Genomic DNA, 16,855 nt, shown 5'->3' with positions numbered 1-16,855 from the left:
TCGCAATTCATTATTAACGTCAAAAACGAATTTGTTCGTGTTGTGACGAAACTTCCAACTGCAATTTGAGCTTTTTTTGGGGGGAAGGAGTAATATCCTAAAAAGGAAGAAGAATTATGATAATAACAAATCATTTTATTTTTTAGGATGATAAATAATTGCATCTTGGTATAGCCTAACTCATGTGAGTCAGGGAGTTCCCATTTTAAATGAGCTGAAATATTTTCCCCAAAATTTCCAGAAATGTCTCGGCGCCGGGGAATTATTTCCCAATCCCACTTTGATTTTAGCAGGGGTAGGAGCGTAATTTCGGCTTGGGCCAGTTCATTGCCGATCAAAACTCCAGGGGGAAGAGAAGGGTGGCTTCGACCTCCATAGCCATCGTACGAACCTCTCCGATTCGGAGCTCCGGAGCCGCAATTCCGACCCGTTTCCCCGCCGGCAGCCGCGCTCGGCTCGCTCCTCCTCCGCCGCCGGAATCGAGCGAGCTCGTTCCGTCGTTTCCTCCACCCCATCCGGCGTCGCGATTGAAGAGGTGAATTCCGGCATTGATTTTAGCTGCTCACTTTGATTGAAGTCCTAGGGTTTGATTCTTCGATCGGGAGCTGGTTGTCGGTGTGTGGAGCTGGATTCCGGCACTTTCTTCCGGCATTTTCCGGTCGATTCGAGTGGCAGCATCTGCAATTCGTGTTTTCGGGGTGTGCAGGGGGGGCTTTAAATGCTTGGTATAATTTGGACGGAGCTTTCGCGTGTTCAGCTGTGATTGGACTGGAGTTTGAATGAATGCGTTTCCTAAGGAAACGTTGTGGTCGAGTTCCGGGTGACGCAGTGTTTTGAGTGTGGAAATGTTTTTTTCTCTGATTTAAGTGGTGGGAAGAGAGAAGGGCGGGGTTTTGAACTTGAACTGAGCAGAGAAGGGAAGTAAATTTTAGGCAAGCTATCATCTGCCCGAATAGAGAAAAGAAATGTGATCTTTCCGGAGCGAAGTGTTAATGCTTGTGTCGCGCATGCTTAATAGGAAGTGAGCACGTATAAATTGTTGCTGCGAATGGTTGAATCCTGATCTTGCACTGAAGTTTGTGGGATTATAGATATTTAGTATTAGTTTTTATGTTGAAGGGTAATGAGGGAACTAGATTTTCTATTTACATTATTGCTGAGGATTGTAGCAGCAGTAGAATAAGGAAAGAAACCATTAAGTGCCTGTTGAAATGCATTGACATATCTCTTGGCCATTTGGGCTTTAGTTGCTTTGTCGAGGCTGAAATAGTGTTTGAACTCGATGCAAGAGTTGATTGTTGGCATTATCAAGTTGAGAACTTAAATTTCTTACCGTATATGGGAAATACCAAGGTTGCTCTTTTGCTTGATGTTTGATCGCATCGACATGGACTTTTCTCTGCCGGTTTGACTTATTGTATAGGCAGATAGGGGTTTGAATGTGGCCCACTGTCGTTATCTAGATCATCTTTAGATGCGGGTATACCATGAGTGCCAGGAAGCTCCTTGTTTTTGGGATCTCAATTTACAAAAGTTTGATCTTAAAACTCATATTTGTTCCGATTCAAAATGTGGGGTGCCATGACTACTCTGATGAGATTTTAGACATACAATGTGAAAGCAACATTCATTTTAGAAACATTTTCAGGTGATATTTATGCAGCATACTTCTGCTTCTAGCCCAAGTCTCATGCTTAAAAGTATGCATTTGCATAAGTGAAAAATCTCTTTCGGAGGGTATTTTTTGGGAAGTTACAGTGCTGATACTCAGAACAAGAAATGTTGAACGGCGAAACACTTTGTGCATCTACAAGTTGCACCGAAAAGATCTAAAGAACCACACCAGGATAACATATTAAACTATAAAACTAGGGTCGATAAGCTTTCCAGTTGAGCAGATTGGATGTCCTATAATTTTTCCAATGCTGAGAGATTATAGGATCTTGCATCCCTGATGATCGGCTCATAGTAATGGTGATCATATTGAAATAACAAGTGGAAGTGGGAGTGACAGAATGATGCTAAGAGCAATGGAAAGCACACATGCTAGTGAAGCGGAAGAATTTTTAACTAAAAATGAGACAAGTAAATGGACATCAGGACAATTTTTTGCAGAATAAACGCTTAAGCATCTGCAATTTAGGATGCTGAGCATTTGACTCAACTTAATTAACCACAAGAATAGGTTGTGTACTTGCGTCAGTGCACTGGTCGTTTCCTTGTTCATTAGTCATTTTTCCTGAAAGAATGAAGCATTTATTGCTGATTTTTAATCAAACACAATACAAGATAGATACTATCAGTATGTGATCAAATTGAAAATAAGAAAAGTTTAATGGCAGAAGAGAGATGACACATTGAATAAATGGCCGGAAAGGATGGTCCAGTTGATGGTCAGAACATTGCCGAATAATTTCTCCTTAACAGTAATCAACTCATTAGATATAGTCTTAGAATTATGTTACGCAGATTCAGTAATGTTATGGCATCTCGTGATTCTTGGTATCAGCGGTTTCTTGTTTTATTGTTGTACTTCTTGCTGAAGAGCTTTCTCCAATCTGTTGCACTAGATTTAGCTGAACAGTAGTTTGTATAGCCAGAGTACTCTGTGGACTTAACTTTTTACTTTTGTAAGAAATGTTCATCTATCAATATGATTAGAAGCTACTGTTTTAAAGATATATTTTCATGATTAGTTGAGAATGGTTAAATCCCCCTTCACTAAGGTGCCAAGAGATGGAGGACTTGATGCACCCTTTCAAATCTGTTGTCGGCTCTAGTAAAGTGATTATCCAAACAATGGAAGATGACTGAAGATTTTCTGTCTGCTCTTCTGACCTTTTCTATATTATAAGATAGTTTTTCGAACTTATTGTCAGTTGAACCAGCATTGGCAGTTTCTGGATCATATATTGGTCTCTGATATTAGTCCAATCCTTAGTGATAGAAGCAGTGTTATGCCCTTTCAAAGTTATTGACGATTTGCTTTCCTACTAACTTTTCAGGTGACAAAGTTGTACCTTTTACTCGAGGGCATATAACTGATCCTTATGTCCACCAGCATTGCAGTTTTGTCATGTTTCAGTCTGCTTATCAGATATGTGACATTGATGAATTAGAGACGCTGGTGCAATGGCATCATCCAGTAAATTTGATCTGTCTTCTAGCAGCCCTGATAGGTCACTATATGGCAGTGGGTCGCGTGGATCCCACATAGCAACTCCAATGGAGAGGTCAGGCAGCTTTCGTGAGAGCATGGAGAATTCAATGTCAAGGAACAGTTCTTCAACACCACAGGCGGAAGTTATGAATTTCTTCCAATACTTACCATTTGATTCGAAATTGATGGCTGCGGATTATAGGTCTAATAAACACGGTGACTTAAAACGAGGTATAATTGTTGCTCTGGGCTTTTCAGCCGATGATTCTCCTTTAAACATTTCAAAAGGCAAGCCATCTCTGGAGGAGCTTAAACGAAGTTTGCGTGAAACTTCTAATAAAGCCAGGTATTTCATTGTGTATCTCATTCTAAAAATTGGAAATTGGATCAGTTGGTAAAAGTGCTTTATTTGGCAGGGAACGAGCAAGAATATTTGGCGAAGCATTATTGACACTAAACGAGTTTTTCCCTGGTCTAACTACAAAGAAGAGATCTCGTCCTGATGTTTTTTCCAATGATCGCTCTGGTGCCATGATATCAAGTGACCGATCTATGGTTGGATCGGGCCTTGCTAAGATAGGAACCCAAAATAACGCCAGCACTGGTGCTTTTGAGCTTGGCCAGCAAAAGTCCGAGGACCGAACTAAAGGCTCAGTTCCAAATAAACGCACTCGGACCTCATTAATGGATGCAAAGGTTTACTTTCCGATGAGCTATTTTTAAATTTTATAGAGTTGATTGTGCTTTAGCTATAACTTGCATTTAGCCTCTTAGTGCTGGCTGGTGATCTTCTAGTTCTGCTATAAATGAAGCTAATATATTCAACAATGACAATTCTCATGCCTGGTTAATGTGTTGTTTCTTATTTATTTTTCACCTAATTAGTTGCAATGGAACATTTTCATGCTAATATTGCAAGTTGTTTTAAAACTCTGTGTCCATTAGATTTTCTTTCATCCATTGTAATTGGAAGAGCCATGGCAATTTGTGTTTGTGTGGTGTTAAGTAAAAAAATGTACACTTAAATAACTAATTCCAGCTCAACATGTTTAATTTATCTTGTCCAGATCCCATTTGAAACATAACCCATCATAATATATACCATGGTTGTCAAGGTTCCATGGTGGCTTGGGTGTTTGCCTTACCTTGAACCTATCCTATGGACCCCATTTCCTAATTTTTGAACCTGAAACCTATCGTTTGCCTTTTTACCACCCTGAAACTGGAACCAGTGGAATCCAAAAGTTCTAGGTTCACTCCAGGTTCCAAATTTTTCTCTTGTTTTATTTTTTATTCTTTTTATCAAGCAATTGAATATTTTTTGACAGATATGTCTACCTTACTTGAATATAGTTAGTATTAACATAGAACATAATCACATGAGTATTTGTGTATGATAAAATCCAAAACCAAATAAACTGAGTTAGTTTGATTATAGTTCTCTTCCTCCTCATTGGTGTTGTAAAACCAAATGTGGATGTGGCAATGTGGCCCTATGGCTTAATAGCAGCAGTTGACAAAGAGATCACAGCTGTGGAACCTTTGCAAACATGACACTGATGAACCTCTACGAGCTGAAGCCTTGGCAGCTAAGATGGCTAATTGTGTCGCTTAATGAACTCAGATAAAGATTTTTTGTTGACACTATTATGATAAACAAGCTAATTCTATTTATCTGTAGATAAATCGATATGCCTGTTAACCTGTAGTTTGCCTCTTTTTTCTACATTGTTAGGACGTGGAGAAGGCTAGTATAATACCATACCCTGCTAGTATAATGTCATACATGAATTATGCTCTAGTTTGTGTTAAAAATTGCCGCCTGACTCTTTATTCTGAGTTGATTTGGTTGAAGTGCGTTTACTGGCATTTAAACCAGTATCTTGCTACATTACTTTATAGGAATATCAGCGAGGCCTTATTATGTGTGTTCTTCGTTCATGATGTTGCTCATCATATTGGGTAAATAGTAACTGTGGGTTCTACCTTTTTTTTCTTTTTCTTTTTTCTTTTTTTGTGTGGTGTCATTAGCTTACTGATCTTCTTTTTGATCTGCAAAAATTTTCTGCTCTATAGTTTCAATGGGTGGGTTGACATTTTCTTTCGGATTGATATAGACGGATGCACGGGCTAATACATCAGTAAGGACATCTGGGCCTGCTGATAGGGAAAGGGAACTGCCTAAGCTAGCAAATAGTGGTGCCCCTCAGTGTGAGGAAAGGACACGGTCAATCGGCGTTGATGGTTGGGAAAAGTCTAAAATGAAGAAGAAACGATCTGGAATAAAGTCGGATTATCCCCAGGTGTATCCTCCGCTAAACCTGCCGATGGTTACCGGGATTCCAAGCAAGGAATGCAGCAAAGATCTGTTAACGATGCCCGACCAAAGTTGAATAATGAGTCAAATGAGCTCAGGTACATCTTATAATTCTCTGTATGGTCAATCTTTCGATTTTAATTATGTTAGTATTAGAGAAATAATGTCTATACAACTTCCTCATGTTTTTCCATTACTCTAGAGTGTGGTTGGTGGAAGCAGTTCAGGAATTGAGACAACTTTGTTCATCTCTGGGCGAACGTTCCTCCTAGTGCTTCTATTCTTCTTCTTCATTTTTCTTAGAATAATAATGACAGAAAGTCCATTATCCTTATAAACTCAAGCAATAGATATAGACCAAGCATGATGTTAACAAACTCAATGATATTTCAAGTACCAGGGAAAAGGATTATCATTGCAGATCAACATTATTAGTACATGATATTTCCTATCATTGCAAAAACGGCTGTGCATTTCAGGTTTCACCAACATTTATTCTGGATTTCTTTGTTATATGCATGATTTCTCAATCTGAATACCACAATCGGGGCAAGCCCCAAGTCACAAGTGAGAGCGAGCAAAGTTAATCGTAATGGATATGTAAAAAGTTTCCTGTAGATAGACAGCTGTTTCAATCAGTAAACTCAGTAATGACTGAGGTGAATTATTTTGGCCTTCCCTTGTACGGAGTATCCTCTTTCACCTTCATTTTTTCAGCAGGCTAAAAGTTTATTTGACTATACTTAAGCTACAAAGGATGGAAATCACCGTAGGCACTTGATAAGTGGTTGACAAAGCAATCGATCTGTATCCATATAGGAATTTGTGATATTTCGCATTAGTAAATTTTTTAATTTCTCTCCTTTTCATCTCTGGTTTTTTTATACTACAAGCAATGGCATGCTATTGATTCTTCTCCAGTTTGCGTGAAAAGAAAATGGTGGATTGATCACTGAAGGCATCTTCCTTGTGCTTATGTCATACCTGCTGAGAGTGAAAGTTGTTTTTGACCTTCTAAAAGAAAAATTGGACAGTATCATGTTTTATTGTCGAAATATGAATCTTGTAGTTTTCTGAGTTGGGGTATGTGCGTGTATTTTATTCTGTAAGTAACTCTAAAATTGTATCTAGATAATATGGCTATCCTTGCTAGGCATTTGTTTCAGAGAAAGTGTGCTGAGGAAGAGTCCATGGCAACAAGTCTCAACTCAGATTCTACATTGGGATTGATTTGTTGAAGGAGAATTAAAAAGCTATCCTTGCTGCTGATATTATAGAGTGCATAAACTTGAAAGTTCATGCATCTAACAAAATTAGAATTGACATAATTAATTCACTTGACTAGAAGCAACAACCCTAGTAGTCGGCTTATATGTATTTGGACATTTCAAATTAGTTTAGTTTTTCACAGATATTTGCATATTTATCCTGACAAAGGTACCTTGCCAGCTTAGCCAACAGCATTAAATGGGCATGGGCATAACCAATTCAACTGCTTCATTGTTCATAGATACTTAATAAGTTTTGTGTGAGATGTAATGTGTTTTGCAACTACAATTCTGTATGAAAAGGGTTGAATTCCTCTTTTGTTTATTTTAGTTAAAATTTTCTGCACATACAAGAGATTTTAGCATCACTTGCTACACTTCGAGCTGCACAGGATCAATATATCTATTTATTCACAATTTTAGACTGCAAAGGCAAGTTATGACTATTTTTACCTGGAGTTGGTTGTTTGTCTACTTGTAGTCCTAATGGGAACTTCCACTGACTGAAAGACATTATATTTCCAGTAACTTAAAGACATTATATTAGCACAGCATATTTCATAATAATCTAGTGGCACAAGGGCGATAATTGCATGTCATCAAACACTCTGCCTGGCAAAAAGACTCTGATTGGGGTGATACAGCAGCCAAGTTGAAGCCCATTTTCTTTGTGATTTATTATGCAATCAACATCTCAAGTGTTATATTGTCAAAGAAGTAGCCAGCTCTTTTCTTCCATTATGTACTTCTCGTGAAAATTCAAGATGTATCTTTCTTTCTGTTGCCCATAATGTAGGCCAGGAGTTGGTAATGGATCCCCTGGAGTTGGAAAAGCAGAAGCTATCTCTCAAAATAGCTTCTGTGCACGTACTTCATTACCTAAGGCTGACCTGGACAGCAGTTCCCGTGACAAGAAAGATCGTCCTATCTCAGACAAGGAACGGATAAATCTCAAAGCTGTTAATAAGTATGAATTATATTCTCAGCTTCAGATATAAATTTGTATATATCAAAATTTTGTTGTGCATAAGCGGGTTCTCATTTGCATCTTATCAGCTTATTCTGCTGCGCCAATTATTATCTTGGTTTGTTTTAGTTGATAGCTTCTTAATTCTTGACTTTCAAGTTTCTGACATGATGGGAGTTCTCTTTTCTTCTCACTGCAAGAACTTCTTAATAGTTTAACTCTAGTTGATGTGACATTCTGTCCAATTTGCATCCAATTTCAATTTCTCTATCTTATTAAAACCCAGGACAAATGCCCGTGATGATTTAACTTCTGCAAGTCCTACATCTAGCACAAGAATGACTGCATCTGTTAGAGGTCCAAGATCAAGTTCTGGCGTTGCGCCTAAGTTGTCCCCAGTTGTCAACAGTCCAACTGTGTCTAATGATTGGGAGATCCCCAATTGTACAACCAAGTCTTCTGTTGCTGTTGGGGCACAAAGTCGCAAACGCACAGCATCAGGGCGATCTTCTTCTCCACCTGTTGCTTGCTGGCCAAGGCCTCAGAAAATTCCCCGAACTGCTAGGAGAAGAAATTTTGTTCCATCTGTTCCCAGTAATGACGAAACCTCTCCTATGGATACCAGTTCTGATGTTGTGGGAAATGAAGTTGGATTGGGGTTTCCCAGACGTATGCCAAGCAGTTCTCCTCAGCCTGTTAGATTGAAAGCTGACCCATTATCTTCCACCCCGTTATCAGAAGGCGAGGACATGGGGCTGCTGAATTTAAATCAAGGGATAAAACCAAGAAGTCTGATGAAGTGGATGAGAAATCTGGCCATTCTGTACAGAAGATTTCTACTTTGGTATCATCATCAAGGAAGAATAAGTTAATTCCAAGGGAGGACTTAGGAGATGGTGTCCGAAGGCAAGGGAGGAGTGGGCGCGGTTTTACTTCCTCCAGATCGCTCTTGCCAGTATCAAGTGAGAAACTTGGCAATGAGGACACTGCACAACCTCTTAAAAGTGCCAAACTTGGTTTGGACAGAACTGAAAGGTACAACACACTTTCCAGTCATTTCTTTTTAGGAAATGTAACTAATGCAAGGAGACTTTTAGGTGTTACCTATTGATTATGATCTCTTAATTTGTACCTTACTCACAGCAAAGCTGGCCGTCCAACATCTAGGAAACTTTCTGACAGAAAGGCCTATACTCGTCAACGGCATCAATCAGTCAATGTGGCTGCAGATTTTCTGGGTATTGTGTTTGATCTTGTACAGCCTTTTTTTTCCTTCATCTTTTCATTTTTGGCCAACTTCTAATAAATATATTGTTGAGCTCCCCTCATGTTCCCCAGATGTTCTGATATCCTTACATTTTTTCTTTGTTGATTCTCTTAGTTGGCTCTGATGATGGGCATGAAGAGCTATTGGCTGCTGCCAATGCTGTCGTTAATCCATGTATGTGTTCAAAGAATTCTGCATTCCCTTCAATTTTTGCGTTAGCCTTTTGTTTTCACTTAATTGGTTTTCTGTTGCAGCTCATGTGGTCCCGAACGAGTTTTTGATGCAAATGGAAGCGGTCTTTGGTTTTATATTTGATGAAGACATTGCTTATTTGAAGCAACAGGTATTTCTCTTTCTTGCCTCTTCTGGAAAACTTATTAAGTTGCTATTATTTGACTGATTTGTCATGGATTTAGATGATGTCCTTAGTCATTCTACATATTCACTTCTATAAATTTGTTGAGTAAGATGTTTTATTGCAATCAAAGGAGGACATTGTTCTGGAAAAATTTCTTCAGCACCTGCCTTCTATTGTCTTCCCAGTATTGAAAGTATGAAATTTATCTGGTGGGAAATTCAATGACAAAGCTCATCTATTACTCTTGGACTTTTTCATCTATGTAAATTGATAATCCCCTAGTGTAGGTGGAATTCTCAAGTATGTGTACTTGCCAACTTAGAGGGCTTGGGCATAACTTAGGCCCATTAATCACCCTGTAACATGTCGGACATCACAGATAATTCATTATCCTTTTTTTGTTTCTTTTTTACGGGAAATGCAAATCAGTACTTGTCACGTTTAGGTTTTGGGATTCCTCAATTATAAGATCGTTTCATAGGCTTTGATACTAATGAAGGATTGGTTAGAGTAAAAGTGTCCATGACAAAAAAGGGAATTAATTTGGTTTCTGAGGACCCATGATTGTGTGGAATGCAGTACATATAAGGATTGGATATGGGTTGTTTCCACATTGTGGGAAGAGATGGTTCAAGAGAGTGGGTTCTCTCTTTGCCATCATACATTTAGATACTTCACCATCTCAAATTATGGTACATTTTCAAGGATTATCTTGTAATATCTTTCATCGGTACAGCTGCAAGCACTATTTACTAACCTGGTATGGGCACTTTTCTCCTATGAATGGAATGAAATGGACTGAACCACCCATCATCCAAGTGACCCCTATGGTGTCAAAAGCACTTAGTTATGCTTTAGGTAGATTTGGATTAAGCGAGGACCAGAGGCTGCGTCAGTTCATTTTAGTTATCGAGATCCTCAATAGATCACTTTATTAAGTGGTTCATTCAATTTGGAGTTAGGAAAGCATAACCGAGAGATACCAATTTTCATCTTCTGATTCTGTATGAGAGCCAAATTCTTCATGAATATACCCCCGCAAATTGAGGAAGTATCTGTGAATCTCAATTCTTCAGAGAATTACTGGTCTACAGATGGAATTGATTGAATCATTCAGCTCAACAACTGGGATGGAAACTCAAATTCCTTACGTTTATCTATTTAACTTTCTTAATAGATGCAGTTTGGAGATGAAAAGTTTTTCATCTTTGGAAGTCTGGGGAGAGATTTTGAAGGAGTAGACAAACTATACCAAGGGCACATGAAATTATGGCTCTTTTGTCAATACCAGATAAATAAAAAAGAGTTTCCTGATGTACCTTTAACCATATAACTTTTTATATGTTCTTTAGAAGTTATAAATAGGCGAGTCCTGTTGTGTGAAGAGAGATGTTTCTGGTTTCTCTGCTACTTCGCTAATTGAAGGTTTTGTTCTTATGACTTTACAGGGAAATTTTGATTCTGTAACTCAAACACCAAATCTTGTTGCTACCGATACAGATAATTGGTGTAGTTATCCCAATGGGTTTGGGTTGGTTGAAGGGGAAAGGCAGATGGGGCTTGATCTTGCTGGACAGATGGAAGTAGCAGCGCCAGATCAAAACACGATCCCTCTTTGTCAGAGGCTCATAGCGGCCCTAATTCCAGAGGAGGAGGCTGATTGTGGCAGCTTTGAAAATGATGATCTCATAAATGATGCACATGGATCAAGGCTCAAGCTAGATAGAGAAATGGATTTAAATAGTTTTAGTTGCCAACCACTTCATAACCATCGGTATTCTAGTGCCCTGGGTCTCAATGGTCACATGGTATCTTGCATTCCTGACCATGAAGAGCATGACAATGATATTGTCGACATGATAAGGACAGGGATAAATTCAGGCTTTGAACATCCAATAAATGGATTAGTCAGAGACCAAATAATGATGCCGAGCACGGGGCATTCAGAAGTTAAATATGATTGCATGAGTATAGATGAAAGACTTATCCTGGAGGTTCACAGTATTGCGCTCTTCCCTGAGGCCATGGTAGGTACATATGTACATTAAATGCCTATTGCTTTCGTCTGTATGTATTTACTGAAATTCTTTGCATTGGAAACTTTTCCATTAATCTCATGCCATAGTTATGTCGGTAGTTTTTACTTTTCTGGATAATGCTATGTATCTACATGTTTCTGTCTTTTGGCATTTTGTGCTGTGTGAAATGCCGATACGCTTGAGGGAATATATTACCTGGATGAGTACTTTTGTCATTTGAATCATGCTTAACTGGTTTTTATCTGAAAATTACCTTTTAAATCAGCCTCATGGTGAGCAAATGGAGAGGAAAGGAGTCAATGATGAGATCATGCAATTAGTGGAGAAATACCACATGCAGGTGTTTTTTCAAAGTTCCTGCATGCTTTATTTTCGGCTACCATTTGCATGTATCTGTCCATTTGATCTGTTATTTAGCTGTTGCTTGTTTTTTCCTTTTATAGGTATCCAAGAACAAAGGTTTTTTGGAAAGACTGATCAAGGTTGCTGCAGAAACAAAAGAAACTCAAGAAAAGTAACCTTCTTTTCAGTTCAGATTCCATTATTACTCTCCTTAGTTGATCTTCTGATGCGTCAGTGACTTATAGGTGGTTCATTTATTTGCTTGCTTAGGGAGTTCGAACAACATGCGATGGAGAAGCTCGTAGAAATGGCTTACAAGAAGTATATGGTACGTTTCCTCATCATGATTATTTTTGTTATCGTGATTGTACACATGCATTTTTTTTCTAGATTTCCTCTTACTATTGTTGAGTTACACTCCTTTGGACTTCTGTTATATGGGTATATGGGAATATATTCTTGCAAAAAGTCCTCTCTTGTTATTTGCTTAGAAATGGAACATTTTAAGTTATTTGATTAGGAATGGAATTTTTTTTTTAGTTGTTTGCTGTGAACTGTGGAGTGGAGAAAGAGAATGTGCAGTGTTTAAGAGAAATTATTTCTGTTTGTGGTTATGCTTGAATTAAAAGGGAATGGGATGATATTGTTGATAAAGCATAATAGGCAGTTTGAGAGCTCTGGAAACCAAGGCTCCGAGGGCAAATATAAACCCCATGACCATCCTGCTCATGCTAGAAATAGTTATGAGAAGGTGTTATTTGTTGGTACGTTTCCATTGAACCAGTTTGTCAAACTCAAAATCACCTAAATGGAATTATCTCCATCGATTTTTGCTGAAGATGTCATGTAAGCTAATACAATATCCTTGAAAGAGTTGAAACTGTTGATTGGAAGAGGGTTTGGGGCGAATTACAGAGGGTTTTCTGTCCAGTAGATGGAGAATAGATGTCCGATGTGTCAGCCCTCCAATTTTGACAAAAAATTTGTATGGTGCTACGTGTTGAAGCATAATACTTCCATTTCTCTACTTAAGCCAACGAATAAAAATTCGTAGGGAATAAACTTCTGAAGTGTTCATCAGATGCCATTCTTACCTGTGCAAAAGTCTTGTGAAGCACCTCATGGCCTGTTCACCTGTGTTTATTTTTTTCCCCTCTTAGAATTGCTTTTATCATTTTCTTCTTAGCCCTAGCCCCCTTGACATGGCAATGGAAAAGACCGACTATTTTTGCTGAACCATGCTCCCTTCAATGCAAAGAAATTATCTAATTGTTCAGTCAAAACATTTAAGCTTCCCCTTTGCTTGACGGATGGGCATAGCTTATTCTCATTCTGTGTATGCTTTCATGCTCTTGGTTCCAAACACTTTTTATCCTCCCCCCAACTATAGCAGATGCAAAATGCACACACACTCAAAGAAAGAACCATAGAAAGACTTGGATAACCAACCATCCGACCTAGTTGAAAATGGTATTTAAAAATTGACACAGTTTTCAAGTTTCTGAAAAGCTCTAACTTTAGAATATGGTTCTAAAATGGTGTCAATAAAAATTCTGTCTCACATTTCTAAGATTGGTCCATAACAACTCTTATGCTTTGTTAATTTAATGTCGGAGAATAATTGAGCCGAAAGAAATCAGGTTTTCTACCAGGGCCTCAAAACCTCCCCCTCCCCTCCCCCTCCCCAAAAAAAAAAAAACTCGCTCTCTCTATGCACACTGGTTTGCTTGAGTGCTTGTGTGGCTCTGTATAAGTACATCTACATTTAGCGATCTTTTTGCATGTGTATCTTCCTATCATTAATAATAATCAACTTTGTTCTTAGATGTGTGGGGGTTCAAATCCCACCAGTGGGAAGAGTTCAACCAACAAGATGGCCAAGCAAGCTGCTTTGGCATTTGTTAAACGTACGTTAGACCGGTGCAAACAATATGAAAAGACTGGCAAGAGCTGCTTCAGTGAGCCCTTGTTTAGGGATATCTTTCTGAGTGGGACTTCTCGTCGAACAGTTTTGGAAGGTAATTCTTCCATATTAAATCCCTTCACTTTTAACCATCCTTGGGATGTTATAATCTCAGAAGTATAATCCAGAGGTTGTGTAGTGGTATTCTTTTAGAACTTATTTGGTAATTATCTTTTTTGTACTGCTTCCGAGACCCTAAATAAATAAATCTAATTTTCACGATAGCATATGTAGTCTCCATCTTGTAATATTTTTGTTTAAGTTGCCTATGCTGTAAAGTCCACTTCGTTTATTGTTCACCAAGTAAGCTCTTCGTCCCTTCTGCAGCTTCCAAGGGTTCACAGCAAAGTCCTTCCGTGTCCCTTATTGGTCAAAAAATGGATAATTGTGACATGAATTCCATGGACGTGCCACTGCCTGGAAATCTTGTGGCTGAACAAAGCACTGGTAAAGAAGATTTATGCTTCAATAGAGTAAAGAAGAGGGAATTGTCGCTCCATGAGGTTGTAGCTGGTACAATTGGAAATTCTTCCACTTCACCATCAGTCCTTGGAACTTCTCTGTCTAGCAGCACTAAAGGAAAGAGGAGTGAGAGGGACAGAGAAGGAAAGGTGCTATCTAGAACGGGAAATAATAAAAGCAATCGATCAGCAGTATTTACTGCCAAGGGAGAAAGAAAATCTAAAGCGAAGCCCAAGCAGAAAATGACTCAATTATCGGTATCTATCAATGGACTTCTTGGAACATCAGAACAGCCAAAATCAACATTGCCTTCTGGTTCCAAGGTAGTGACAGCCAGTAGTAATTCCAAGGAAAAACTTGGCTTTAGTTTTGATGGGCTTGAGGACCCAATTGATTTGTCAGGTCTGCAGCTACCAGGAATTGATGAACTTGGTGTTTCCGATGATTTGGATAACCATGGCCAAGACCTTGCTTCATGGTTGAACATTGAAGATGATAATCTGCAAGAGAATGACTTTATGGGGCTTGAAATTCCTATGGATGATCTTTCAGACGTAAATATGATGGTTTGAAGTTGTTTCTCTGTATAGTCTTATTAATTATACTGTTGACAAAAAGACACAAACTGCAGTTGTTAAAGGAACAACCTACTTTGAAGGGGTGCAATCAAGTCAACAAAATTAGGTTATATAGATTCTTTTGTAGTCTTCTTCAGAAGTTGATCTTGAAGTGAGCCTTTCAGATGTTTTCGATTTTGCCTCTGTACTAAGGTGGTGACCCTGAATGTAAAGATCTTGCTCAACGTACAAGTTAGTATTTGTAGGGACTATATCTTTGCAAAAATGTACAATGCCTCTTGTACATACATTTCTGATTTCAAATAATATCATCTTTTCATTGGAGGAAAGGTCTCTGCAGTTATGTTCATTATTAGATGTGTTTCTCTCTTTAATTACTGGCCATAATTTGACTTAGTTATTGGTTAACTGCCATTTCTCCATTGAAGTTTTGGTAGAATGTGAATTAATCTTATTTGCTGGGTCAATATATGTAATCTCAATATCCCGTTCCTGCTGTATATCTCTTTAATAGGATTGGGAAGTTTCTTCTATTGTGGTTTGCTAGCCATCTTGTGCCTAGCAGTACGTGGTAAATGGTAAGATATATATATATATATTTTTTTTTTAATCTTTGATGTCTACACTGAATTTAGTAGATTTTAGCTATTTTCCCATGCTTGAAGTGGTGTTTTACTTCACTGGATCTAAGTTGGGGCAGATTTTGGAAAGCCTTACTCTCTTGCAGGTACTTGACTATAAAGACAAAGGATCATTAACAAAATCCTGCAGGCAAATGGCATTCTTCCATGTCGACTTGAATAACAGTCAGAGTCTATGTATTGATGTTTCAGGTGATTTCATGATTTTATTGGTAATTCTTTCTGACATCTTATCTGATTTAATTGAAGGTGGCAAATGTTAAGGACTCATTGCATTAGTTGCAAAAATAATCTGAGTAAAGTGATAGGGGCCTAATCTTTCCTGATTTAGCATATATATTTGCATTGCAAGGGAGACCTTATCTTTAGCATGTGGTTTCTCTCTGCCTGATAAATGTTTGTACAATGTAAAATATTCGCTGATATTGTTTCCAACTTTTTCATTTTTATTAATTTATGACTTCAGAAGTTAAAAGGACCACTAAGATCTTCCTCGTTTTGTCAGGAGCCATTTGTGTGATGCACATTTGTTGTGAAATGGTCCATAAACTTCTTTCTTTTCTGGTGAGGTTGATTGCAAGAGCTTAAGGTAATTGATGGACTTCCAGCCTTTATCTATCATGCGGGTGTATGAAATTGTGAGATTGATCTGCTAAGGAATCTCGTATGTTCAGTTGAAGTATCTTTCCGTCCTATTCTTCTTTGTTCAAAGACACATGCAATAATACTTATATGCAGAAATGCCCAAAATCACAAGGGTCAGACTGCGATTCAATCCTGTCTGTCCTTGCCTTCAAATGCTTCCCTCTGCATGTTTTATAAATCTCTTCTTGTGCTATGCTATTCTTGGTTGCTAGTAAGTGCTTAGACATCTCTGCTTGCACCAATGCTGTTTAAATTCCAGTTATAGTTGATAACTTGATAGCTCTACGAAGATGGAGCATGCCCGTTTTCTACCACCTAATACTAAGGGGATAACAAGTTGGCTCTTGTATAACAATTTTGTTCCAGGGCCAATTGAAAGTTTATAACAGAAACCTTATTGGTCTTACTTTTTCGGGCAGACCTGTTTAAACGCAGAAGAGTCCATATGATAAAAGATCAGGAGGTTACTTTGTCTTGCATAGACTTCAGTTATCCTCATGGAATGGTGGTTTTCCTCTCCATATTTGACTGGCTTCTATGGTAGACTTCTTGTTAGAAAGTCCAACCCAAAACACCTCCTCTCATGTGCAAATTGGATTATAAGCAGCACATGAAATTTTGACTATGCACATTCATATGGAATTTTGACCACGCGTATTCGCAAAAGGGATAGCACTGGATCCAATACCATTTTAAAAAATCCCACCTAAAAACTTAAGCTAATAGGTGGAGAGAGACCACATACTCATTGTCAAGCGATGTGGGATAATACTTGGACACTTCTTTTTGGATAATCAGAAGATGGATGCAAAGGTTCTGTCTTACAAAGAGGTTTGAACATAATGTAT

The 16,855-nt window shown here is 38.3% G+C and overlaps 1 protein-coding gene across 1 annotated transcript; it reads left to right on the top strand.

Moving 5' to 3' along the window:
- The first annotated feature begins 313 nt into the window (after positions 1-313).
- Positions 314-15,050, top strand: LOC104436449. Its single transcript, XM_010049225.3, is given in 17 exon segments — positions 314-535; positions 3,006-3,506; positions 3,577-3,856; positions 5,278-5,452; positions 5,455-5,575; positions 7,542-7,712; positions 7,999-8,465; positions 8,468-8,747; positions 8,856-8,950; positions 9,094-9,153; positions 9,234-9,322; positions 10,786-11,364; positions 11,642-11,716; positions 11,820-11,890; positions 11,989-12,046; positions 13,544-13,736; positions 14,009-15,050. Coding segments are annotated over 16 exon segments (3,795 nt in total). The 5' UTR covers positions 314-535; positions 3,006-3,132; the 3' UTR covers positions 14,716-15,050.
- Positions 15,051-16,855: the final 1,805 nt, after the last annotated feature.

Source organism: Eucalyptus grandis, chromosome 3 (genome assembly GCF_016545825.1).
Source record: "Eucalyptus grandis isolate ANBG69807.140 chromosome 3, ASM1654582v1, whole genome shotgun sequence".
Classification (NCBI taxonomy): Eukaryota; Viridiplantae; Streptophyta; class Magnoliopsida; order Myrtales; family Myrtaceae; genus Eucalyptus; species Eucalyptus grandis.
The sequence above is the reverse complement of the archived record's forward strand: the minus strand, read 5'-3'. Positions and strand labels throughout refer to the sequence as shown.